This window comes from Callorhinus ursinus, unplaced genomic scaffold, assembly GCF_003265705.2.
Source record: "Callorhinus ursinus isolate GAN/ISIS: 27379988/994484 unplaced genomic scaffold, GSC_fseal_2.0 scaffold71, whole genome shotgun sequence".
Lineage (NCBI taxonomy): Eukaryota > Metazoa > Chordata > Mammalia > Carnivora > Otariidae > Callorhinus > Callorhinus ursinus.
This window is the reverse complement of record NW_027397133.1, coordinates 4,438,583-4,465,912: the sequence shown is the minus strand read 5'-3', so window position 1 is coordinate 4,465,912 and position 27,330 is coordinate 4,438,583. Positions and strand designations below refer to the sequence as shown.

At 46.2% G+C, this 27,330-nt stretch overlaps 1 protein-coding gene across 1 annotated transcript in view; it reads right to left on the bottom strand.

Annotated features, from left to right (window-relative positions):
- The window catches only part of LOC112807157 (outer mitochondrial membrane lipid metabolism regulator OPA3), a 50,112-nt gene extending 22,831 nt beyond the window's left edge, over positions 1 to 27,281 (bottom strand). The window contains exon 1 of the mRNA XM_025849864.2: positions 27,072 to 27,281. Coding sequence (XP_025705649.1) covers positions 27,072 to 27,213 — 142 coding nt within the window. The 5' untranslated portion in view covers positions 27,214 to 27,281. The remainder of the gene's footprint in view (positions 1 to 27,071) is intronic.
- Between the last annotated feature and the right edge of the window lie 49 nt (positions 27,282 to 27,330).

Below are 27,330 nucleotides of genomic sequence, written 5' to 3'. Positions count from 1 at the left end.
ACCCCCACTCTTCCTCTCTCCTCTTAAGCCTTCCACTTTTTTTTTTGATAATTTTTTTAAAAGATTTATTTATTTCAGAGAGGGAGAGAGAGAGAAAGAGTGCGCATGAGCAGAAGGGGCAGAGGGAGAGGGAGAATCTCAAGCAGACTCCACGCACAGCATGGAGCCCAACATGGGGCTCGATCTCACGACCCTGAGATCACGACCTGAGCTGAAATCAAGAGTCAGACGCTCAACTGACTGCGCCTCCCAGGCTCCCCCTAAACCTTCCATTTTTGAGGACTCGGGACATACCCAGTGGCCCCTTCTTTCCAAGAATCTAGGTTATAGGTTACAGGTTCTCACAGTATGACCTTGGGTAAGTCACTCCGGGCCTCAGGCTCCTTGTCTGCAAAAAAGACCTAACCAGAGAAGCTTCCTGCTCTGGTTGTGGGGAAAGGATGATGGCCTTTAGGCCAGGGAAGATGAAGCATGCAGTTCCGGAACCCCTTACCCAGAGTTCTTTGTGGCAGAGGAGACTTCCTTCTGTTAGCAAGTGCACAGGCTGAGCTGAAGGCCCCAGGCTGAGTTCACCCCAGTGTGGTGTAGGAACTTCTCTCTGCACCTCCTCCTTCCTGGCAATTCTCCTGAGCTGGGGGCCTCTCCCCGGTCATCCTCATTGCACCTGAGAGGCAACAGGTCCAAGAGAGTAAAGTTGGGCGTTCAAGGGTGTTTGCCACAGCAAGGCTGAGAGCAGTGTGAAGTGGGGAAAGAACCCAACCGGCTGGAAGCAGACGATTCTCCGTTCCTGCACACGACAGTCCCCTGCGGCTGGGCCTTCCTGTCCTGTGAGGCTGCAGTGCTCTAAAGGGTACTTCTCCAAGTGCCCTGCCACACAGGCCCAGGACGTGTGAGAGGGGACCAAACAATGAGATGCATCCTCCAGGATCTGCAAGATGGAAGGAGAGAGACCGGGCCCCCCAACTGCAGCTTTGGCTGGGTTCTGCAGGCAAGGCTGGCCTGGGGACAGTTGCGGTTTCCCAGGTGAACTTCCAGTGTCCTATCACCAATTTTGTGGATGTCGTGGCTTTTGGCCCCTGGACGGCATTACGTTGATGTGTTCTTCAACTCGTTTAAGTGGGCGGCCTCAAAAGCAGCGGCTCCCATGGTGGGTCAGTCCTGCAGTGTCATTCTGGAGGCCCGGCCAAGAGCCGATTCATCCAGCCCTTCTGATGACTGTGCGAGCCTCACTCTCTGCATTACATTGCATTCTGCCTAATTTATTTTGAAATGCATCAAAAATAAGATGGAATGGGGCACCTGGGTGGCTCAGTCGTTAAGCGTCTGCCTTTAGCTCACATCATGATCCCAGAGTCCTGGGATCGAGCCCCGCATCGGACTCCTTGCTCAGCGGGAAGCCTGTTTCTCCTTCTCCCACTCCCCCTGCTTGTGTTCCCTCTCTCTCTGTCAAACGGATAAATCTTTAAAAAAATAATTAAAAAAATAAGATGGATCAATGGACGGATAGTGGGATGGACCAATGCACTTAAGTGTGATAAAGCAACCACAGTAAAATGTTAGTGAGAGAATCTCTGTGGTGGGTATGAGGGTGCTCAATTTAAAATTCTTTCAACGCTAGGGTGCATGGGTGGCTCAGTCGTTAAGCATCTGCCTTCAGCCCAGGTCATGTTCCCAGGGTCCTAGGATTGAGCCCTGTATCGAGTTCCTGCTCCGCAGGAAGCCTGCTTCTCCCTCTCCCACTCCCCCTGCTTGTGTTCCTGCTCTCGCTATCTCTCTCTCTGTCAAATAAATAAATAAAATCTTTAAAAAAAATAAATAAAATAAAATTCTTTCAATGCTGCTGTATGCTCGAAAATGTTCGTAATAAAATGTTGATGAGAAAAATCCTTTCTTGTTAGAAGAGCCAGAATGTTTTCTTTTTCAGGTGACCCCTGATGATGCAGTGGACCTCCGAAATGATGAGAGCTCTGTAAGGCAGATGTGGAAATGTAACAGGTGAACTGAGCAGCTGTCTTGGCCTCGGCCAGGTACCCAGCAGAGAGAGAAATCTGCCCAGGAACGGAGGCAGAATTGGGTGCAATGCTAAGGCTCCAAGAATAGGGGCCTCAAGCGTCACTGGATTTCTGACTCCCCTCCCCGGATGGCCTGCGATGAAGGTGGGAAGCACTCCCTTGGGGTCCCTTATGCAGAAGAACATGCTGGTTATGAGTCAGTGGGACTCAGGGAATCCCAGGCTGGAGTCGTGACAACACTCCCTCTCCAAGACTCAGTTTCCTCCTTTACAAAATGGGTTTGGTAACATTGTAGTTTTTGTTTTTTTTTGTTTTGGGGTTTTTTTTGGGGGGGGGGCAGAGGGAGAGGGAGAAAGAGAATCTTAAATCTTAAGCAGGCTCCAGGCCCAGTGCAGAGCCAGACATGGCGGTTGATCTCACGACCCTGAGATCATGACCTGAGCCAAAATCAAGTTGGACGCTCAACCGACTGAGCTACCGAGGTGCCCTGTAAAATGGGTTTAATAATAATCCTCACTCACAGGGTTATGTGAGATCCAACAAGACTGTTGCCTGGCTCCATCTGGGGGTTTCAGTAAAGAGCAGCCACTGTTGTTCTAATTAGGCTCAGGGTGGGACTGCTGAATTTCAAAACTGAAAGCTTTCATCTGGTGTACAGGAACAGGGCAGAAAACACACGGGGTGTGCTCCTGGAGGCTTGGGAGCTGAGCAATATCCAGAGGGACCTCTCTCCTCTTGGGACTTGCCAAGACCACAGCCTTGGGAGGGGCCAGGCCGGGACTCAGACCCAGTCTCCACTTCCTCCAAGAGCCCTGTTTCCCGCACCAGTAGGATGGGAAAACAGCCTCTGAGTAGAATGGACAGCTCTCCTTACATCAGGCTTCCTATTAACACATGGAGAAGGAAAGAGGGAAACAGAAATCAACACCAGGCAAATACTACAATAAAACTGCCACGGAAAGATCCACTGAGGGATACTAAAATTAGGGGGCAAAAGTTTGAGGAGAAACAAGATATCTGCATAGTCTCCAGGTCTCTTCCCCAAGGTATTTATTAACTCACAAAGGGAAAAAAGTATAATACCGTGGACAAACCTAGCAGACACCACCTTAACCACATGACCAAGGGCAATATGACCAGAAATAAGACAAACTGACATCGTGATGCCCTGCTGTGGTGTGCTGAGGAGGACACAGCATCATTCCTGTGGCATTCCTGTCAAAAGTGCAGAACCTCTTTCCAATCATGAGAAGGCATCAGACAAACTCAAACCGAAGGACAGTCTATAAAATAATCAGTAGTCCTCAAAAGGGTCAAGGTCCTGTAGCAACATTTTTCTGGATATGTCTCCTGAGGCAAGGGAAATAAAAGCAAAAATAAACTATCGGGACCACATCAAAATAAAAAGCTTCTGCACAGCAAAGGAAACAATCAACAACACTAAAGGGCAACCTACAGAATGGGAGAAGATATTTGCAAATCACATATCTGATAAAGGGTTAGTATCCAAAATACATAAAGAACTTATATAACTCAACAGCCAAAAACCAAATAGTCCAATTAAAAACGGGCAGGGGGCGCCTGGGTGGCTCAGTTGGTTAAGCGACTGCCTTCGGCTCAGGTCATGATCCTGGAGTCCCGGGATCGAGTCCCACATCGGGCTCCCTGCTCAGCAGGAAGTCTGCTTCTCCCTCTGACCCTTTCCCCTCTCATGCTCTCTCTCTATCTCATTCTCTCTAATAAATAAATAAAATCTTTAAAAAAAAAAAAAACAGGCAGAAGATATGAACAGGCATTTCTCCAAAGAAGACCTACAGATGGCCACAGACATATGAAAAGATGTTCAACATCCCTCATCATCAGGGAAATGCAAACCAAAACCACAATGAGATATCACCTCACACCTGTCAGAGTGGCTAAAATAAAAAACACAAGTAACAAGTGTTGACGAGGATGTGGAGAAAAGGGAAACGTCTTGCACTGTTGGTGGGAAAGCAAACTGGTGCAGCTACTGTAGAAAATAGTATGGAGGTTCCTCAAAAAGTTAAAAACAAACTACCCAACAATCCAGTAATCGCACTATTAGATATTCACCCAAAGAATACAAAAACACTAATTCAAAAGGACACATGCACCCTGATATTTATGGCAGCATTATTTACAATAGCCAAATTATGGAAGCAGCCCAAGTGTCCATCAAGAGACGAATGGATTAAGAAGATGTGGTGTGTATACCAATATTTATAGCAGCAATGTCCACAATAGCCAAACTGTGGAAAGAGCCTAGATGTCCATCAACAGATGAATGGATAAAGAAGATGTGGTCCATATATACAATGGAATATTATGCAGCCATCAGAAAATGAAATCTTGCCATTTGCAACCGGATGGAACGAGAGGGAATTATGCTAAGCGAAATAAGTCAATCAGAGAAAGACAAGTATCATATGATCTCACTGATATGAGGAATTTGAGAAACAAGGCAGAGGATCACAGGGGAAGAGAGAGAAAAATGAAATGAGACAAAACCAGAGAGGGAGACAAACCATAAGAGACTCTTAATCTCAGGAAAAAAACTGAGGTTTGCTGGAGTGGAGGGGGGTGAGGGGGATGGGGTGGCTGGGTGATGGACACTGGGGAGGGTATGTGCTATGGTGAGCGCTGTGAATTGTGTAAGACTGATGAATCACAGACCTGTACCCCTGACACAAATAATACATTATACGTTAATTAAAAAAATTAAAAAAAAAGACATGGTGTGTATATACAGTGGAATATTATCCAGCCATAAAATAGAATGAAATCTTGCCATTTGCAACAACATGGATGGATCTAGAGGGTATGTATAATGCTAAGTGAAATGAGTCAGTCAGAGAAAGACAAATACCATCTGATTTCACTCATGTGGAATTTAAGAAACAAAACAAATGAGCAAAGGAAAAAAAAAAAGAGAGAGAGAGAGAGAGAAAGAGAGACAAACCAAGAAACAGACTCTTAACTACAGAGAACACCCTGATGGTGACCAGAGGGGAGGTGGGTGGGGGGATGGGTGAAAAGGGTGACGGGGGGAAGAGTGCGCTTACGATGAGCACCAGGCAGCGTGTGGGAGTGCTGAGTCACTACCTTGTACCCCCGAGACATACAACACTGTACGTTAGGTCTGCTGGAATTAAAATTAAAAACTTAAAGAAAAGAGTCAAGGTCACGAAAGACAAAGACTAAGACATTGTCACAGATTAAAGGGGACCAAGGAGACATGACTACTAAATACAACACGGGATACTGGATAAAATCCTGGAGCAGAAAAAGGACCCTGGTGGAAAAACTGATAAACCGTGAACGAGGTCTGTCGTTGCAGTAACAGCACTGAGCCTCTTTTGCTTCCTGGGGTTTGCTCACGGTTCTGTGTTTATACACAGATGTATCATGGGGGGAGGCGGACCGAAAGGGATGTAGGAACTCTCTGTACCGGTTTTACAACTTTTCTGTAAATCTCAACTTCGCTGGGAGTAAAGAGATAAAAAAAGAAAGAGCCTCCAGGTGGTGAGTCAGTGAGGACAGGGACCCTCTCCCACTCGCTGCTGCCGGTGTGAGCACGCTGCCGGTGTGAGCACGCTGCACACCCCTGAGTCAGTAACTCTGCTTCTGGGAATGGATGCCAGATATACCCGCGCAAGTGGGAAAGGCTTGCCTGGCACGTTAGTCCTGCAGCATTGTTTATAGTAATAAAAAAAAAAAAAAAAAAGCCAGCAGAGACCCTACAAGACTACCGACGGCCTCCTAAATTGAAATAATTCTGTGAGCAGCTGAACGAAGGAGTAAGGAAGTTTTTTATGTGCTGATCGGTGTTCTCTCCTGGATAATGTCAGTGAAAAGCAGTAAGGTCTAGCATGGGGTAGACTGTTTGCTACTCAGGGAAAACAGGCAGGGTGGGGGTGGGTGCATATTAGCACTTGCTTAGAAACGCAGTTTTTGTTTTTGTTTTTTCCAGAAAACACACAAGGTAAGAGTGGTTTGCCTCCATGGAGGGGAACAGGGTACCCAGGGCACAGAAGTGGAGAGAGACTTTATCCCCACATTCCTTTTGACCCTTAAGACATGTGAACTCACTACCTTTTAAACAGGTGGTCGTTAAAAAAAAAAAAAAAAAATCAACAAACAAGCCACCCAGAATCCAGGATTCCTGGTCGAGCCTGTTAGACTGAACACTCTACTTTCTCCTCAAGCCCTCAAAAATGACAGTCGGGTAGAAAGAAGCTAGAAGCCACAAGAACACAGGGGAAAAAGAGGGAAGCGAAGGGGAGGAAATCCACAGGCATAGCAGACGCAGAGGGTGGCAAGGTGACTGATCCAGAAGGGAGGCCAGCCTGGGCACCCACGGAGGGGTGGGGGGTGACGAGAGGCAGCTGAGCGGAGAGACTAGCAGAGCAGGCACCAGGTCACTCTGAGAGTGGGGATAAGCTGGGGAGCCCCAGGACTCTTCCTGGCCTGACAGAGGGTGAAACAGGGGCACTCCAGGAACTGCTGGGGGTGGGGTACCATGTTGAAAACAGGCCTGCCCCTCCAGCATGGGGCTGGTGGCCAATGCACAGAGGTCAAGAGTCTGCTAGACCTTGGACTTCAATCTCAGTGACCCTGCACAGATTTGCTGGGGGTGAAACCACACCTTTCCACGAGGTACAGAAAGGGGCTCTTCCTGACTGTGAGCCTCGGTCATCCCAGGGGCTGGGAAAGACTGGGCCAAGATCATCTCAGTGGCTTCCACACCCTGCTCCCCTCTTCAGGAACACAGGGACCCTTCCCCTCTCTCCCTCCAAAGCCACGGTGCAGTGGGTATTTGCTGGGTTTGCTGGCCCAGCATCCACTCCCCTTTCTCTGGAAACTGCCTCTCTTTGGGGGAAGCCCATCCCCCACCGTTCCTCCACCTTGTTCAGGGAAGGCCAAGCCCACCCCCAACTTTAGGTGTTGGCATTCAGCCCTGGGATTTTTCCTGGAATGTCAGAAAAGAGGTTGTCCTCTCCTTCCTTTGGGGTTGCTTAGTGAACAGGATGGGAACCTGGAGCTACCGAGGCCATCTTGTCCCCCAAAAAGACAGAGCTGGCCTGAGAAAGAAGACAGCACAGAGAAACACAGGGCCCAGGGATGGGACAATGACTTCCAGGCATTGTCTGAGTTCCTGAATCAAGCTGAGCTTGAAGCCAGATACTTCCAGAGTGTTTAGGCATCTGCCCAGTACAGCGGGATTCTGTTGCTTGCAAATAAGAGCTGGGGGAGGAGCCCAGGGTGGGGTCATCACCCTTCTTGACAAACAGCAAGAGACAGGAGTTGCAGGTAGCCCTGCAGGGGAAACGCCCAGAAGCACGCACGCGTGAGTGGGTGTCTGCAGAACAGGACACCAACATCCCAGCAAAAAGGCTAGAAGGACAAACACAGGTAAGGTCTTCTGCACAGAGCAAGAGCAACTGTCTCTGAGAAACAGTAAAGCAATTTCCCTTTAATTCCTTTTTGTCCTCAGTTTCCTTTGTGACCATGACACAGGGTCCTCGCTGCCCTCTGGATCAAGTCTAAATGTGTTAACATGGCCCAGTGTGCTCTGTCCCCGAACACCCATCCGGGCTCTTCTCTTGCCACTTCCGGTCCCACCATCTACTTTTCAGCTGTGCCAGCCTCCCGTAAATTCCCTGTTACCCCTCGACCCTGGCACATGCTATTACCTATGCTTCCATCTTTCCACTTTGTCTGGCTCACTCTTCCTTGAGCTCTGAGCCATCTGCTTCTCCTAGAGGCCCTCCCCAAGCCCCAGACTGACTAAAGACCCTCCCATCAAGGTTCCCCCAGCCTAGCACTGACCACCTGTCTAGGGACCACTACCTAGCACAGGACCCAACAAGGAGGAGATTCCAGGAAGTACTAGATGGATGAATGAGATAAAGATGCATAAACCAGGTCGGGACAGGGTTTGTTTCAGTCCTGTGTCTCAGGCACCTAGCACTGAGCATGGAATAAAAAACTGTTCGTGGGAGGTATGCTGAAAGAATGAGACCAAAAGTGAAAAGTCTGAGATATAAAAAATATCAGCTCAGTGAGAAAAAGACACATTATTCAATCAATGCTGTTGGAACAAGTGGACAGCCAACTGCAAGAGAAAATAAGAAGGATCCCTACCTCACACCCAGTACTCCAAATAAATTGCAGATGCATCAAAGACTTAAACATGTACACAAACAGGACTATAAAACTACTAGAAGAGGGGCGCCCGGGTGGTGCAGCTGGTTAAGCATCCAACTCTTGGTTTCGGCTCAGGTCATGATCTCAGGGTCCTAGGATCAAGCCCCGAGTTGGCTCCACACTCAGTGTGGAGTCCGCTTAAGATTTTCTCTCTCCATCTCCCTCTGCCCCTCCCGCTCGTGCTGTCTCTCCCTCTCGCTCTCTCAAATAAATAAAAGCCTTAAGAAAACATAAATCATTTATAATCTAGAATTTTTTCTAACTATGCCACAAACCTAAAGGCAATAAGAGAAAAAATGAATGGATTTGACTAAGGTTAAAAAAAAAAGGTTTTACATGCTAAAAAACAAAAACACAATAAACAAAGTCCAATGACAATGTTGGAAGAAAAGATTTGCTAATTTTCTCACAGAAAGAGCTCGTGTAAATTATTTTTTTAAAGATTTTTATTTATTCATTTGAGAGAGAGAGAGTACAAGCAGGGGGAAGGGCAGAGGGAGAGGGAGAAGCAGGCTCCCCGCTGAGCAGGGAGCCCGACGCAGGACTCGATCCCAGGACCCTGGGATCATGACCTGAGCCGAAGGCAGATGCTTAACCAAATGAGCCACCCAGGCACCCTGAGCTCCTATAAATTAATTAGACAAAGATCCCAAGAACTTGCTAGAAAAACGGACCAAGATTTTAGAGTGATTACTGAAAAATTCAAATGGCTCTTAAAGAGATGAGAAGACATAAAACTTTGTTCGCAAGCAACAAATTAAAAGTACAAACGAGAAATTGATTTCCACCTCTCGAACTGGAAGAGATCAACAAGCGGCCTAGTCCTGTGTGTGGGCAAAGGGAGGGGACCTTGCTGCTAGATGAGGAGGTGACTCCAGGTGGAAAGCAGCGATGACACAGCTCACATTCCCAGAGATCCACACCCAGGAATAATTACGGGGAGACACCCTTGCATGGTAGCCAAATTAACGTCCTTCATACCTTGTTGCTCCTGTATGCTCTTAGCAAATTTTCCCAAAAAAACTAAACACACTCTTTATAAACTTTGAAATTGTCACATCCATTTTTCCACCCTAAGTCGAAATAATTGCAAAGAGCATGAACTTCTGGCATATGAGAGATATTGACATTTTAAAACAAATCTGCTGCATTGTTCTTTTTAGCATATGCAAAGGGCTAATGAGCCCCCAGAAATGTAACAACCACCATTGGTCATCTTAAGGATGCGCCAATCAGCTCTTCCTTAACTGTGCTTGCATGGGCTCCTTATTCTTAAAAGTTCAATCCACGTTCTGCTTTCTTGACAAAATTTTACCCTAACGTATTTTTATGCTCAAATGCCCTATTATATTTCTCTGAAACAAAAATATGTTTATAAATTAGAATGAAACTGTGATCTTAGCGAAAATTTTTTTTTCAGACTGCGTTATCCTTATAATTACCATTAGTAAATCAGTGATCAAAACAGCATTATTACACAATTTGATGCATAATTATTAAAATATAAAGAGTAAATTTTTAGGGGTGAAGGGGGTCAAAAGGTACAAACTTCCAGTCATTAAAAATTTATTTATTTTTCAAGTAGGCTCCACACCCAACATGGGGCTTGAACTCACAACCTTGAGATCAAGAGCCGCATGCCCTACCGACTGAGCCAGCTGGGCACCCTCGTTCCCCCCAGTTTTTTTGACCAGAGTCGCATGCCTTAATAAGGTGGGCCGGAAAAATGTGTTTCTGTCATCGACATCTCAAATTATTCTTTTGTGATTCTTGAGGTTTTTACACGTGCTACATGCATCATCATATGACTAGAAAAGAGGAAGAGATTTCTTTTCATACTTGATTTCCCCCATATCTATTCCAGAGAGTAGAGCCACTGGAAAGGGAAGAAAGGACGGAAAACCCAGAAGATTCCTCAGGCAAGTCAGGTGAAACTGGAGATGTGGAAAGGAGTCCCTTAAAACTTTCCATGCGGGGGTGGGTGGATGTAGAGGCATGTACCTTGGTGCGAAGGCTGCCTGCCAAGTGCCACATAAGCTGGAATACTGACGGCAGCATCCTTTGGATAAGCATAACCCAGAAATAACCTAAAAGTCCACCAACAGGGCCCTGGTACATTCACACTATGTACTAACTGCTATGAAAAAGAATGTGGGATGGATTTTCAAGGTATGCTGTAAAGAAGAAAAAAACTGGGCACAAAACAGAGTGAATTAATATACTGCCATTTATGTGAATTAAACACATACATACCTAGACTATGCTTGATTATGCGTAGAATACTTCTAGAAGGTGGCTCAGGGTGACCTCTGGTGGCTCCCTCTCTGACCTCTGACCTCCTACTCTTCCATTCACCCTCTGGCCCAGCTACATAAGCCTCCACCTTGTTCCTGAAACCCAGTAGGTATGCTCTGGCCTCAGGGCCTTTGCACTTACTATGCCTTATGCCTGAAACACACTTCTCCAAATATCCACACTCCCTCACTTTACTCAAGTCTCTAATCAAACACTCACCTCCTCGGAGAGGCCTTCCTAAACCCAACCTCATATAGCATTTACCTTCTCCCATTACACCTAATCCTTCTCCCTTGCTTCATTCTTTCCTTATTGCCACCTGACAGAGAATATATTTCACTTTCTTAACTTGTTAAGTATCTTTCTCCTATCAGGAGAATCTCAATTCTATAGGGACAGCAGAGACTTGGGTCTCTTACTAAACAGATACAGCCCTAGTGCCTGGCAAGTAGGCATTCAGCAAATATTTTTTTTTTTTAAGATTTTATTTATTTATTTGACAGAGACATAGAGAGCACAGATAGGCAGAGCAGCAGACAGAGGCAGAGGGAGAAGCAGGCTCCCAGCTGAGCAGGGAGCCCAACGCGGGGCTTGATCCCAGGACCTTGGGATCATGACCTGAGCCGAAGGCAGACACTTAACCGAATGAGCCACCCAGGCGCCCCTCAGCAAATATTTCTTAACAAACAAAGAAAAGAAGGAAGACAGGCAGATGGGAAGGCAGGCAGACAAGGATGGGAAACATATGTACTTTCCACCATATTCAATCCTTTTTTACCATGTAAATTTTTCTACCATGTGCACTATTGCTGTTCATAATGGAATTGAATTAGAAATCAGTAACAATAAGAAATCTAAAAAGGCCCCAGTATTTGGAAATTAGACAACACATGTCTGAAAAACCCATGGGTCAAAGAAGACATCACAACAAAAACTAGAAAATATACAGAACTGAATGACAATGTAGACACAACACATAAAATTCTGTTGGATGCAGCTAAAGTAGTGCTTAGAGAGGTACCTGGCTGTCTCAGTCAGTACAGCATGCAACACTCGATCTTGGGGTCATGAGTTCCAGCCCCACCGTGGGCACAGAGCCTACTTAAAAAATAATAATAATAAAATAAAGTAGCACTGAGAGAGAAATTTATATTTAAATATACAAAAAAGAAGAAAGTAGGCGCCTGGGTGGCTCAGTCGGTTAGGCATCTGCCTTCAGCTAAGGTCATGATCTCAGGGTCCTGGGATCAATCCCCACATCTCTCTCTCCCTCTGCCTGCCACTCCCCCTGCTTGTGCTCTCATTCTGTGTCAAATAAATAAATAAAATCTTTTTAAAAATTAAAAAAAAAGAAAGTTTAAAAGCAATAATCTAAGGTTCTATCTTATTAAAAAGGAGCAAATTAAACCCAACATAAATCGATAGAAGAAAGTAAGGATAAGAGCAGAAATCGATGAAATAGAAAATAGTTAAGAAAACTTAACTGGCTCAGTCAGTTAAGCGTCCGACTCTTTTTTTTTTAAAGATTTTATTTATTGGGGAGCCTGGGTGGCTCAGTCATTAAGCGTCTGCCTTCGGCTCGGGTCATGATCCCAGGGTCCTGGGACTGAGCCCCACATCGGGCTCCCTGCTCAGCGGGAAGCCTGCTTCTCTCCCTCCCATCCCCCTGCTTGTGTTCCCTCTCTCGCTGTGTCTGTCAAATAAATAAAATCTTTAAAAAAAAAAAAGATTTTATTTGTTTAATCTTTAGTGTTTATTTAGATTTTATTTACTTAATCTTTAAGTCTCTCTCTCCCTCTCCCTCTGTCCTTCCCTCCACTTGCATGCACGCACTCACACCCACACTCTCTCAAAAAAAAAAAAAGAAAGAAAGAAAAGAAAAGAAATCAATGAAATTGAAAACAGACAAATGAGAGGAAAATAACAAAGTCAAAGGTGATTCTTTGAAACATATACTGATAAACCACTAGCAGGACTAGTGATAAAGAATAAAGAAAAAATAAAACATAAATTACCACTATCCGGAATGAAAGAGGAGACATTACTACAGATCCTACAATTATTAAAAGAATATAATAGGAGGGTCAGTCTCGCTCAGTCAGTAGAGTGTGCCACTCTTGATCTCAGGGTCGTGAGCTGGATCCCCATGTTGGGTGTAGAGATTACTTAAAAAAATAAAATCTCTAGAAGAGTACTAAAAGAATATTATGAAATACTTTATGACAACAAATTCAACAACTTATATGAATCCTATATCTGTTAAAAAACATAACTTATGAAAACTGATACAAAGAAGTAGAAAATCTGAATAGTCCTATAAGCACTAAGAAAATTGAATGGTTTTTTTGTTTTGTTTTGTTTTTAAAGATCTGTTTAGAGTTTATTATAATATAGCTGACAAGAAAATTCAGTTATTTCTGTGACATCTAACACTTCAATAATCATAGTATTAAGTGATGGCCTTATACCAGAACATAGCATACCAAATAAACAAGCCTAATCAGTCAAAGAGACTTTGTTTACAATTTAAATCTTGGGGCAGTTTGTTAAAAAACCTCCTAAAGTTATAAAGCACATGCCTAAATAATATTATAGATCATGATGAAACTTAAAACTTAATTATTTATTCAACCAAGGTGGCAATAAGATTCCAAAAGCAAATATGTAGGGTTATATAGTTGTTAGCAAAACTTAGCTCCTTTAATATTGAGAAGTTTTAACTTAAATAATCAAGGACCCGATAAAGACAAAACATAAGTTTCAGTTTCCCGGGCAGTCAAAAGAGAAAAAAAACAACAACTTTGTTTACATTTTCTTATCAAGAACAGACCAAAAATCCAAGAAAACTTTGTCTTTTTTTTTTAAGAGAGAAAAGCAGAATTTCAATCTTATACCAGTGCACTTTTTTTTTTAAAAGGACTTTTTTTTTTAATTTTATTTATTTATTTGTGAGAGAGAGAATGAGGTAGAGAGAGAGCATGAGAGGGGAAAGGGTCAGAGGGAGAAGCAGACTTCCTGCTGAGCAGGGAGCCCGATGTGGGACTCGATCCTGGGACTCCAGGATCATGACCTGAGCCGAAGGCAGTGGCTTAACCAACTGAGCCACCCAGGCGCCCCTACCAGTGCACTTTTAAAATCCATTTCGATCTTAGTCCATCCTGACTGCATATAAAACTCCTTTCCAAAGACAGAAAATTGAATGTTATTAAAAACCTTCCCTTAAAGAAAACTGAAAGCCCAGATGGACATTTACATCAAATATTTAGGGAGGAAATCATTTCAATTTTATACAAAATCTTGCAGAAAGTAGAGAATGAGGGAACATTTTCCCAATTGTTTAATGGGGTCAGCAAAACCATGATATTAAAACCTGTCAAACACATTACAAGAAAATAAAATTACGTATCACTCATGACTACAGGTATTAAAAAAAATCTTTAGGAAAATATTGGCAAATCAAAGCCACCAATATATAAAAAGGATCACACACCATGACCAAATGGCATTTATCCAGGAATACAAGACTGATTTAATATTCTTTAAAAAACTAAATAACTTTAATTCATGGTAGCAACAGAACTGTGGTTGCCAGCCTCCAAGATATCCCCCGATAATCCCTGTCTCCTGGCATGTAGTCCTTTCCCACATTATGCTAGAGTTGGTCTGTATGACCAATAGAATATGGCCAAGGGGTAGTATGTCACTTCCACAATAATATTATAAAGACACTGACTCTTCAGTCTTAGTCATTTTCACTCTTAGATCCCTCTCTTTGGGGGAAGCCAGCTGCCAGATCATGAGTAGCCCTAAGGAGAGGTCCATGGGCAGAGCAACTGAGCTCTTGGCCCAACAGCAAGTGAAAAATTTGAGACCTACCAATGACCAGGTCAATGAGTCAACCAGGAAGCAGACCTTTCAGCGCCTGGCGAGCTTTCTGTTTGAGAGACTGCGCCAGAGCCACTCAACAAGGCCACTCCTAAATTCCTGATTCTCAGGAACTGTGTGAGATAATAAATGTTTATTATCATATGAAAAAGTACTCAACATTACAATTCATCAGAAAAAAGCAACTGAGTTGCCATTTTACACCAACTGGAATGGCTAAAATTAAACTGAAAACAATGATTACTGGCAAGGACGTGGAGCAACTAGACCCACACTGGAAAACTCTTTGGCGGTTTCTTATAAAATTAAGACTACCTTTACCTTTGGGGTGCTTGCGTGGCTCAGTCAGTTGAGCGTCTGACTCTTGGTTTTGGCTCAGGTCATGATGTGAGTCGTGGGATCAACCCCCACATCTGGCTTGGCACTCGGCAGAGTCTGTTTGCCACTCTCTCTCTTCCTCCCCTTGCTCTCTCCCTCTCTCTCTCAAATAAATAAAAATCTTTAAATAAAAAAAAAAAAGAATACCTTTATCTTTATCATATAACTCAGACATCTCACTCCTAGGTATTCACCCAAAATAAATGAAAACATACTCCTATATAGACTTGTACAAGAATGTTTACAGTAGCCTTACTGGTAATAACAACAACAAAAAGGACACTCAAATGTCCAAATGTCCATCATTAAAAGAGTAGATAAACCAAGTACAGCATGCTCATATGTTGGAATAAAATACATACTAAGAGGGCGCCTGGGTGGCTCAGTTGGTTAAGCGACTGCCTTCGGCTCAGGTCGTGATCCTGGAGTCCCAGGATCGAGTCCCACATCGGGCTCCCTGCTCAGCAGGGAGTCTGCTTCTCCCTCTGACCCTCTTCCCTCTCGTGCTCTCTATCTCTCATTCTCTCTCTCTCAAATAAATAAATAAAATCTTAAAAAAAAATACATACTAAGAGCAGTAAAAGAAATGAACTATTAATACATGCAGCAGAAATATCTCTAAAGCATCATGTGAACAAAGGCTAGACATTAAGTTAATATTGCATGATTCCATTTATATGAAGCTTAACAACAGGTAAAACTGATCTATAGTGAGAGAGGTCACACAGGTGACAGAACAGGAAAGGAAGGAACCCCCAGCCGTGATGGAAATGTTTTAGATGGTGGAAGCTGGTTACATGGGTATATGCACTTATCAGTACTCATTAAACTAGACATTTTATTTTCCTCAGAGAGAGAGAAAGCACACGCACGAGTGGCGGGGAGGGGTGAGGGGAGAGGCAGAGAACCCTAAGCAGACTCCACGCTGAGCATGGAGCCCAATACAGGGCTCGATCCCACGACCCCAAGATCATGACCTGAGCCAAAATCAAGAGCTGGATGCTCAACGGACTGAGCCACCCAGGCGCCCTTAAACTGTATCTTTTAGATCGGTACATTGCATTGTATAAATATTGTATAATAAATAATATGCAAAAAATAAAATAATAATTAAACGTAAGAGGAATCTGGGAGCTGATTTCTTATTCTGTGTTGTCTCAGGGAACTTGCTTCTCGCTCTGAGATACTTCCCCACTCATAAAACCAGGACAATCATATAAACTCCCTAATAAAGTAGTTAATATCATTTGTTGAGATCACAGAAAGCGTAATGAATGAAAACTGTTATCATCAGTTAAGAAATTATGATAAAGAGTAAATAGCTTCAAGCCAGTCCCTGCCCAGGATGCCCTTTCCTGGAGGCATTCCAGCCTGCTGCAAGCCCACCCCAACACCGCTCCGGGTGTTAGATGTGTGGTGCCTCAAGCAGGCAGGAGCTTCGAGCTTCCTCCCTCCTCCCTCCTCCCTCCTCCTCTATCATTGCCTCTGGAGGGGACCAGAGGGGACACAATCGGTTCCGTCTACTAAGCATCTGGGGGAATCCCATGTCCCCCACACTGGATCCAAAGGATTCGGTAGTGGTGAACCCTGCCCTTCAGACTGGCCGATCAGACTGCATTCCTCAGGCTACAGTGACTGGCTCAAAAATGGGGATGTGACCTTAAACTGGACCACCAAGATTCAGCATGGGAATTTGGGTAGGACTGTGGGGAAGAAGGACCTCTCGGGGCCCTGGAGTCACCAGGCGGGTAATTAATATCCTCAAATGTGAGCTCCATGAGAGCAGGGGATTTTTGCCTGTTTTGGTGACTGTTGAGTTAGTCAAACTTCCTAGAATAGTTCCTGGCATACAACGGGCACTAAGCAAGGATTTGTTGAGTGAGTGGACTACACAAACGTGTCCTCGTCCCAGAGAACAATCCCACCTCTGGTCCCCACCAATAACTGGAGAGACCACCTCGACTTAGTACAGCAGCATCCGGGAATTTTGGAGGCACAAGGGAAGCAGCTCATAAAGAGGCTACGGGTGCTCTCGAGCCAGGTGGTCCTGGATTCAAGTCCTGGCTCTGCTACTAACTTGCTGTGACCTTGCATGAATTTCTCAACCTCTTGGCATCTCCAGTTCCTCTTTCTCAAAATGGAGATCATTCTTCCTGGCTTGTAGGGAAGTTGGCACATTCAGGGCTTTGCATGAACTGACATCAGGTCACTGAACAGCTCTGCTCCATTTTTTCATCCATTAAGGTACTGTTAATGCTTAAGCCTTAGTGCTCATGATCATTAAGGCTACTTTATATTATTGGTTTTTTTTTTTTAAGATTTCTTTTTCGCTTTTAAGTAATCTCTACAGTCCATGTAGGGCTTGAACTTACAACCCTGAGATCAAGAGTTGCATGCTCTACTGAGCCAGCCAGGCGTTCCTACTATATACTGTTCTCTACTGTCTTATTAACAATATCCTCCCCTGCCATTAGAGTCTGGCGGCAATATTCACCCCCCTGACCACCCATATAGCAAGTGGTGGTATGCAACCCAATTCTGGCCAATAAACAGTGAAGGAAGTGTCCTGGGGGCTTCTGGGAAAAGACTCTTCTACTTGAAGAGCACACTCTCATTTCCCAGCCCCCTCCCCCATCCCTCATACACAAATACACACACTCCCTCCTTATACCCTGCTGTATAAAGGCATGATGTCTGGAGCTCCCGCAGCCCTCTGAAGCCCTGAGAGAGTTACTGCCTAAACACAAAGATGGCAGAGACAGAAAGAGTCTCAGGTCCCTAATGACACCACCAAGCCGCCAAACCAACCACAGAGCCACCTTCCTCCACCAACAATAAATATCCTTTTTAAATTAAATTAATTTATTTGAGAGAGCGAGCACACGAGCAGAGGGAGAGGGAGAGAGAGAATCCCAAGCAAACTCATTGCTGAGCTGGGAGCCCAACGTGGGGCTTGATCCCAGTACCCTGGGATCATGACCTGAGCGGAAGGCAGACGCTTAACCGACTGAGCCACCCAGGAGCCCCAACAATAAACATCCTTTTGATTTAGGTTTGATTAAGATTTACTAGATGGGTTTTCAATCAAGCACAGATGAGCACAAACTGATTTGTATCTTGTTCTTTCTTTCATAATAAGCACATATGACTTTTGTAAATTTAGTAAGTTGCTTCAGAAAACCTCAAAGGAAAAAAAAAACCCTAAAACCCCAAAGTAACACAAAGTTTGATTCAATTTAAAGAGAGAGAAAATGGCCGCATACTAGGCCCTCAGCAGAGGGTAGCTGCTGTGGCCATATGCTCAACAAAGGCAGGACCTGGGTGGGTCTGACAGCAGAGGGACAGCTTAGTACACAGGGGGACTGAGGGCGTTCCTGAGGAAATCACCAGCTACGGGGGCTTCGGGGTGTGAGCTGGGGCCAACTGGAGCTGGAAAGCAGGAAAAGAGGAGGAGCCAAGAAGCTAGAAGAAGGTGGATGGGACTCCAGTGAGGGGCAGAGGCACATCCTGGGTGGCTGGGCCTTCAGGGTAGGCCTCTCAGGAAATGACTAGAGTCTTAAGGAGGGCTGAGCACAGAGGAGTAGGGCACAGGAAGAAAATGCCAGAGCTTCTGGTTATGCTTATGTCTTGAAGGAGGAGGGAAGGGAGAAGGAGGAAAAGGAAGAGTAACAAGATGAGGGAAGGGGAGGAGGAAGAGAAGAAGAAATCAAGCTTTTCTAGTGCCTCTCAGCAACCCCAGATGCTGAAAGGGCGGCACAAGCGCCCTCTCCTGGCCACTGGGCGTAGTGCAGCCCAGGCAGATGGACTCCCGGGGATATTCCCAAACTGCGATTCAACCAGCCCGCACAAAACAGCTTCCTAAAAAAGACTCCTGCTCAGAAACCACGGACTGAAGATTGAACAATGTGAGCTCAAGCAAATGCCAACAAATGTCTCTGCCTATGAAGGGTGGGCCTGGAAAATGAGCAGCGGGGTTAAATGGAGCTGATGACACACTTCTCTCGTTTGGCTCTCTGGGCTTCCCTTAGGTCTTTGCCAGCTCTGACAGCCCAGCATGAAGAATGTCAAAGCTAGACTCTCACGGAGGGCTACACCAAGAGTTTCCAAATGTATTTGATGATGTCTGCATAAGAAAATTTTTTAGCGAGAGCAAAAGTATTTGGGCGGCCGTGAATACGTAAACTAGTAATTTTATTTTTAAAATATTAATTCCACACCTTCCAATTTTTTCAAGAGATTTTATTTATTTATTTGTCAAAGAGAGAGAAAGAGCACGAGCAGGGGGAACAGCAGAGGCAGAGGGAGAAGCAGGCTCCCCGCTGAGCAGGGAGCCTGATGCGGGACTCGATCCCAGGACCCTGAGATCATGACCTGAGCCGAAGGCAGATGCTTAACCGACTGAACCACCCAGGCGCCAGCCACACCTTCCAATTTCTTAACATTTTAAACACATACAATATAGTCATGGTATTGTATGTCAGCTCTATACACGACTGCTAACAAGACACACACACACACACACACACACACACACGGAGAATGTGCAATATGTTTCCTAAACAGGAAAGCATAATAAAAGCAGGGTTTGGAGGTCACCAGCAGCAGCCTGGCTGTCAGGCAACATAACTCATGTGGTGCTCTGGAGATTATAAATAGACTCCAGGGAAGTGATTTTTCAAACGCTCATGCACAGGAGGATCCTCTCTGGACAATGTTAAAAATAAAAATGTCCAGCTCTTCCTTCCCCAGATGGACCCAATCAGGACCTGCAAGTGGCGCTCCTGGGCAGCTAAGGGGAGCACCCCACGAAACTTTTTTTCCCCCTTTAGATGTCTTTCAGCGCACCAATCCTCTCTGCAGCTATGTTTCATCTGGTATTTGTTTAGTCCTTATACTAAGCTCTGAACGTCAACTGTGTCATTTCTCAAAGTTCTAGTTGGTTCTTGTTCCAACTTCCTGGTAATTTCTGATTGCACTCACGTTTTCATATCCCTCCTATTTTACCCTTTTCCCATATAAACAGAGGTATTTTATACACACATCTGATCATTCTGATATCCACAATGTTTGCAGGTCTTGACCTCCCATGTTTTGTGTCTGATGACTCTCACTCATGGTGCCTCTTTTTCCGTACAGTACGTAAATTTTTATCATGAGATGTGCCTAACTCCACCTGAAGGAACTCTCCAAGGCTCAGTTAGAGGCAGCACTCCTCCAGAGGGTTTGTCCTTGTCAGGTACACACAGACCTGGGTTCATTCTCAGCTTGCTGTTTCCAGGGTCTTCAGAGTATAATTCAGTTCCCCAGACCCACATGAGGGACAGGCAGTGGCTCTAAGTTCTCAGAAGAGACATTTTCAACCTCCATCCAGCCCTAAGGCTGTGCCTTTGCAGGGTGGGTTTTTTTTCCTAGTTCACCCTGTCCCTGAGGGGTACCTTTCCTGGGATCTGGTTTTACACAAGATGGTCTCCTGCCCAGTGTTCCCACAGGATAGCCCCTGTCCCCAAGGCCATGTGAATCTGCCCATATCCCTGGAGTATATAAGGCATCTTCAATATTTACTCCCCTCCTTAGCTCCTTGCTCCCTCCTGCTTTCTTCTTACTCTGGGAGGAGTCAACTTCCTTCCTTCCTTGCAGGTACACCATTCATTGCAAAGGATGCTTTAAATATTCTGTGAAGCACGAGGTAGTGGGAGGCCCTCTACTCTGCCATACTGCCCTCTCTCTGTCTGACTCAGATAGAACTCCAATCCCAGCTCCTAATCAGACAAACACAGTGACTGCCGCATGCTAGTGAGAAGTGTTCCTGGGCAAGCCCAGACCCTTTTGCCCGTGGTAAGCCTGTGAGCACTGACTGAGGCAGAGGAACCGATACCATCGACAGGCGGGGAGTGCCACCTGCTCCAGACAGCAAGCCAGGAGCGCACAACGAGAAGGATCACACTGGAAGGTTTCCCACTGAGATGATGATGATGACGATGACGACAGACTCCATAATCATGATCCCTGGCATTTCTATACATTCGACAAACAGTTACGTAGCACTTCACGGCTGGGGCACCATTTAATGCTCTAGGGATATTAACCCATGGAATCGTCATAACAATACAATGTACAGACAATGAAACTGAGGCCCAAAGAAGCTAAGTTGCCTGGTCAGGGTCACAGAGAAAGTGGCAGGACTGGGATTCACACACAGGCGGCCCAGCTCCAGAGGAGGAGCACTTGGTGGCTCAGCCACACTGCTCTTTCCTGAACTGAGAATGTGCCAGGCCTACACGAAGGGTATTCATGCACGTGCGTGCAACAGAGCCTCCCATCAGACCTCTGAGGCACAGAGTCTGAAACAGCTCAGGAGGCTGAACTCAAGGTGTCAGCAGGGGAGAACACATTTCCTCACCTTTTTCAACTTCTAGAGGCTGCCTGCATCTCTTGGCTTGTGGCCCCTCCTCCACCTTCAAGACCAGCAGGGCAGCAGAACGATTCAAATTGGTCCCTTTCCCAGCTCCCTCTTTCATTTACAAGGACCCTTATGATTACATCATCGCCCGCCTGGATAATCCAGGATACTCTCCCTAGGCCCAAGTCCTTGACTTAATCACATCCGTAAAGTCAAGTCCCCTTCGTCGTGGAAGTTAACGTATTCAACAGGTTCCTGGGATTAAGACCCGGACATCTTTGAGGGGCAATTATCTGCCTAGCATGAGTAGTAAACTAGAAAAGGACCAGTATACTCTAAAGGAATAAGCAGAAACAAACTGGAATTTTCCCACTGCCCAGAGACATCCCATGACTCCTCTGGAAGCGACCGTGAGGCACTCGGCAAGAGGGGTCCCAACCTGCCGGCATTACCAACCTTGTATTTTTTCGCCCCCAGAACTCTGTTTAAAAAGATCCCTGCGGGCAGACAGTCCCTTCTTCAGTGTCCCGCCCCACCCCCCCTTCCCTTGCGGTGGATCCAGTACACTTCTATCTCCTTTGTTCTGCCAGGGGATTCTTTCACTGCCAGTGCCACTGGCCCCACCTGATGGGGCTGCCCCACTTTGGTGGCCCTCACGGGGACCCTCTACAGCCAAGGACTCTCCCCCAATTCCCCTCGGTGGACTGATTATAGCGATCCTTGGGGAAGTGACTCCTTGGTGAGGATCTGAAGCCCCAGGGGGATCCAGCCAGAAAGCCCTTGCTGGAAAGGGTGTGGGATTTCCCCTCCTACCCTATGGAGGGATCCTTCCCTCCCTCTCCTTTCTCTTTTTGGCCCTTCAACAGCCTAACCCTCACGCCCCTCAGACAACTGAAGGTCTCTGGCCAGGGGCGGCTCCCCAGTATGGTCTGAAGGCCTGAGGCCAAACAGGTCAGACTGTCCAAGCCTGTGGGAGCGAAGGACCTCTTTCCTCTCCTCTCCCACTCTGTCCCCCTCGGTCTCCACTCACAATGTGGGGCACAGCTGGAAGGGGCAGTGCATCTGGGGCGAACCTGCACATGTTACGGACTCCGATGGGACCCTACCCTGATGCCGGCTGACTCTCAGCCACCTTGCTCCTCCCCCCCCTCCACCTTTTCCCTTTGTTCCCATGGGTCCAGCCACCATCTTGATCTACAGACAAAACACATTCCTATGCGTCTGAGAGAATCCACCAATTCCATATACCAGTCATGGTTCAACAAGAATTCCAGCCCATATCATCAGAGGGTCCCCTCCCCCTAAATCCCATGGCCCGGGCCACCAAGGAATTTCACTCAAATCGCCTACCAGCACGTTAATCTAATACCATGCTCTGGTCTGTCACTGCACAAAATCCCTGCTGGACCCACAAGTCTAGGGAGGGGCAACACCCCTGCCCCCACCCCCCACCCCCCTCAGCATGAAGCCGCTACTGAAGATGAGATCTCTGCCCTAAGGCCAAAGATTTGTCACTGTCCATCTGTCAGTGGGGAATGTAGAGGCTGCTTTTAGGCAACAGGCTTGAGCACTGGAAACCCAAGTAAGGCCAAAGGGCCCATGGTGACCCCCTGGCTGAAAGCAAACAGGCCCATTAGGGGACCCACCTCAAAATATCCATAAGCCCCAGCTAACCAATGGGCTACTTACAACCAGGCACAGGTACCAAAAAAACTAAAATTCCACGTGTTCCCCTACCTCCTCACTACCCCCCCTTAACTACAGCGCCCCACCACTGCCTCCTGGCAGACAGTCTCTCCTTTGCTGTCCTGATTTGATTCACACTGGACATCTTTGGCATCCCTTGCAGTGTATCCAATAAACTTCTATCGAAAGAAAAAGGAAAGAAAGGAAAGAAAGAAAGAAAAGAAAAGAAAAGAAAAGAAAGAGAGAAAGAAAGAAAAGAGTTGCCTCCCCAACATAGTACATCACTGATGATTTATGCTTCTTGCATTTACTGTTCACACCTACCACTCCAGCCTCTACTGTGAGAAGGAAGACAGCCAGGCCTACCCTGCTGAGTCAAAAGAACCTCAGCCAGAGGCACAGATGTTGGATAAGCTGGTCAGCACTGGAGGCCTGACCCAGGAGAACACACAGCTGCTACAGGCTCTGGAAAATTCCAATCACACAGGCCAGGGAGCCACGGCAAAGGGCAAATAGCAGCGTGAGGATGGTAACACCGTAATTTTAAAAGCATAAATATAATAAGTCAGTGCAGTCCAGTATGTAATAGCATCACCAACTAAACCTATCCCAAACGGACCCCTCTTGCAGTCGGCCATGTCACGCCCAATCTAGGGGAAATCCTGCCAGTGCTGCCTTCTAAACAAATCTACTGGGTATTCATTACTGAAGGGAAAAGGAAAGGTTCTGTTAGTGGTCACCACCTTAACCAAGGGATCCAAGTTACCATCACAAACGACGGAACAAACAGACATCAGGAGCCCCCTGAGGTGATGTCCTTAGGACACATCATCATGTGTGTGGTGTTCTTGCCAAAGATGCTCAGTGTGAATCAAATCAGAGGAAGCAATCAGAAAACTACAAATTGTGAGACACTATGGGACAACTGGCTTGGATTCTTCCAAATGTCAACGCCATCAAAAAAAAAAACAAGAAAAAACATCAGTAGAGCAGGATCAGCAAACTTCTTCTGTAAAAGGCCACAGAGTCAATATTTTATTTATTTTTTTAATTTTTATTTATTTTTTTATTTAATTGAGAGAGAGAGAGAGCACAAGAGGGGGTAGGGTCAGAAGGAGAAGCAGACTCCCTGCTGAGCAAGAAGCCCGATGCAGGACTTGATCCTGGGACTCCGGGATCATGACCTGAGCCGAAGGCAGTCGTTTAACCAACTGAGCCACCCAGGTGCCCCAGAGTCATTATTTTAGATTTGTGGGCCATGAAGCCCATCTCTGCAGGCACAGACAATATGCAAACCAATGGGTGTGGCTGTGTGCCAATAAAACTTTATTTACAAAGACAGGCAGTGGGCGGGATTGCTAAGCCAACTGTAGATTAAAGGATATTAAAGAGGCATGATAATCAAATGCAGTGCATGATCCTTGAACAGACCATAGATTAAAAAAAATAATAAATAGCTAAAAAGGACATTTTGGGAATAACTGGAGAAATCAGAATGTGAGCTATATATTAAATATTAGTTATATTTTAAATAATATTGGTATCAATACCATTATTACCAATGTTAAACTTTTCAGGTGTGATATTGGTGCTGTGTTATATACGAGAATGTCTTTGTTCTTAGGAGACACCAGCTAAAATATTTAGGAGTAAAGTGCTATGTCCACAACTTACTTTCAAATTGTTCAGAAAAAAAAAAAAGTGTGTGTATACATATGCAAACGCATCCATATCCGAGAGTGAAGACAAAGCAAATGTGCTGGAAGCTAATAACTGATGAACTAGGTGGTGAAGGGTACGTAACTGATGACTGTACCATTCTTCCTTTTATTTTTTTTAGATATTTTTTATTTATTTATTTGACAGAGAGGCAGAGTTATTTATTAATTTTTAGTAATCTCTACTCCCAACATGGGGCTCGAACTCATGATCCCGAGATCAAGTGTCACATGCCCTTCTGACTGAGCCAGCCAGGCTCCCCTATACCATTTTTTCTTCCAACTGTTCTGAGGGTCTGACACTTTTTTTAAAAGGGGGAAAGAATGTCTCCAGAAACTGACCCCTCCTCCCCACTCACCTGCCACCTGGAGTACTGGGGTCACCTCCTCCCTACATCCAACCTCACCCTATGATTGCCAAAGGGATCCTATTAACATATGCCTCAGACCCTGTCCCTCTGCTGATACCCTCCAGTGAGTCCCATCCACTCAGGAGTAATGCCAAACAAAGCACCGCAGGGTTCCACAGGCCCTGCACAATCTGCCTCTCTCTCCACCGGCTTCCTCTCTCCTCAGTCTCCACTCAGCCCCTTTGCTCAGCCACACTGGCCTCCTCGCCATTCATCAAACCTACCAGGCAAACTCTCACCTCAGGGCCTTTGCGTGTGTGAGAATGCTTTTTCTCAGATACCTGCACTGCTGGCTCCTTCCTCTCCTCCTCATATTCTCCCTGAGGTCTCCCTGACACCCTATCTAAACTTCCAACCTTCCCCCAGACAGTCCTCTTTTTGCAACCCTAATGTTTTCTCCAGAGCAAGTACTACTAGCTAATATAATTCATATTTTAACTATTTATTTTGTTTATTGGCTGGCTACCCCCCACCCCGTCCCCGCCCCAAGAATGTAAAATTCCCAAGGACAAGATTTTTTGCCTTTTCTTCTTTTCTGTATCCTCATCATCTACACAACGGCCATATCTCGGTGCCACCCACTGATTTAACATTTTATATCCATTTACTCCTCACAACAACATAAGTATTATTTACAGCATAAATGCACATAGAGCCTATACACAAAGCGGGAATAATAACAGTGCCTACCTCATAATTTGTGAGGATGTAATGCTGGAAGGCCTGTGAAGTGCTTAGCATACGGCCTGGCACAAAGCCGAGTGCCCACTAAATGTTGCTATTATATAATACCCATTGTACAGAAGAGAAAAACCGAAGTTCCCAGGGGATAAGTGACTCGGCCAGGGAGTCGTGGGGCCCAGATTAGAATCCATGTCAGTCCGACCCAAGAAGCCACTTTCTACACCAAGGCGCTAAGGTTTGGGGGAAAGGCAGTGGCAGGAAACAGAAACTAGCTCTGGGAATCCAGAGTGCAGGACTCAGGCACTGATTCTTGGCATAAACTCCACGTGTGACCTGAGCAATTCACTTCTGGTCTCGAGGCCTGTTTTCTCTTCTATAAAGTGGGGAAGTCATTTCCCCTCCCTAACGTGGGGACAAAAACAGAGTGAGGGTCAAAGGAGAGCGGATAGGAGGGCAGTCTGGTAACTGCGAAATCCGACGTTTCGCCATTCTAGGATCTGCACCTCTGGCAGAGGCCCCACAAAACACCAAAGGACCAAGGATTCTGCAAACTTTAAGCACCCACACTTATAAGGAAAAAAGGTACGGGGGCGGGGGGGAGGATGGGTTAGCCTGGTGATGGGTATCAAAGAGGGCACGTTCTGCGTGGAGCACGAGGCGTTATGCACAAACAATGAATCATGGAACACTATACCAAAAACTAATGATGTAATGTATGGTGATTAACATAACAATAACAATTTTTTTAAAAAAGTACGCTCCCCTTAGCCATTTAGCCTTTGAGCATGCTCCCCGCTCTCCCTCGACATCAGCCCTGCTGTCTGGGGAGATTCTCCTCACCCTTCAGGTCGAGCCCAGAGGTCTCCTCTGCCAGGAAGCCCTCCCTAAACGCCATGCCAGGTCAGGCACTTCACCTCCCAGGACCGAGGGCGGGGGGGGGGGGCGGGGGGGGAGTGGCAACTGAAGCACAGGGTTGGGTTTTGGAAACCAAACTATCTAAGGATGGCTGGGCAAACCACCCGGGCAGTCTCTCCGCGGTCCCGCCCCTAACGCCTCTCAGTCCTGAGATGTCCCACCCATATTACTCCCGTCCCCCAAACTATTGGTTCGTCCGGACGTCAGTCTCCAAGCGCTCTCTTCCTCTACTGGCTGGTATTCCCCACTCGGGCGCTGGCGCCCTGCCCCGCCCCCTGCCCCACGCCTGTTCGTACTATTGGGCTACCCGCATGCCCTTCTTCCAGGAACCCTCCCTATTGGCTGCAGGACTTTGCCGGTTCAGGCTGTGATTGGTTGTAAACAGAAGTCCATCCCCTGAGCAACCACCAGAGAGGGGTTGGAAAATGAAAAGGTTGGAGGGACGTGGGGTCAAACTCACGCTGAGCCGGCGGGAGGCAGATATAGGTCTTGAAGAACTCGCTTCGGCGGGCGCCCTCCTTAATGCGGTTAGCAAGCGGCTTGCTGACCTGCCGAATGCCCAGGTATAGCAGCTTCGCCATAGGGAACGCGCCCACCACCATCTTGGCGGTCGCACGGGGCACGCGCAACCTTGCTGACTGGGCGGGGCGCCTCCGATCTCTCCCTCCTCCCCCGCCCTCTCGTCTGCGTGCGTGCGTACGTGCGTACGCTCGGGGGTG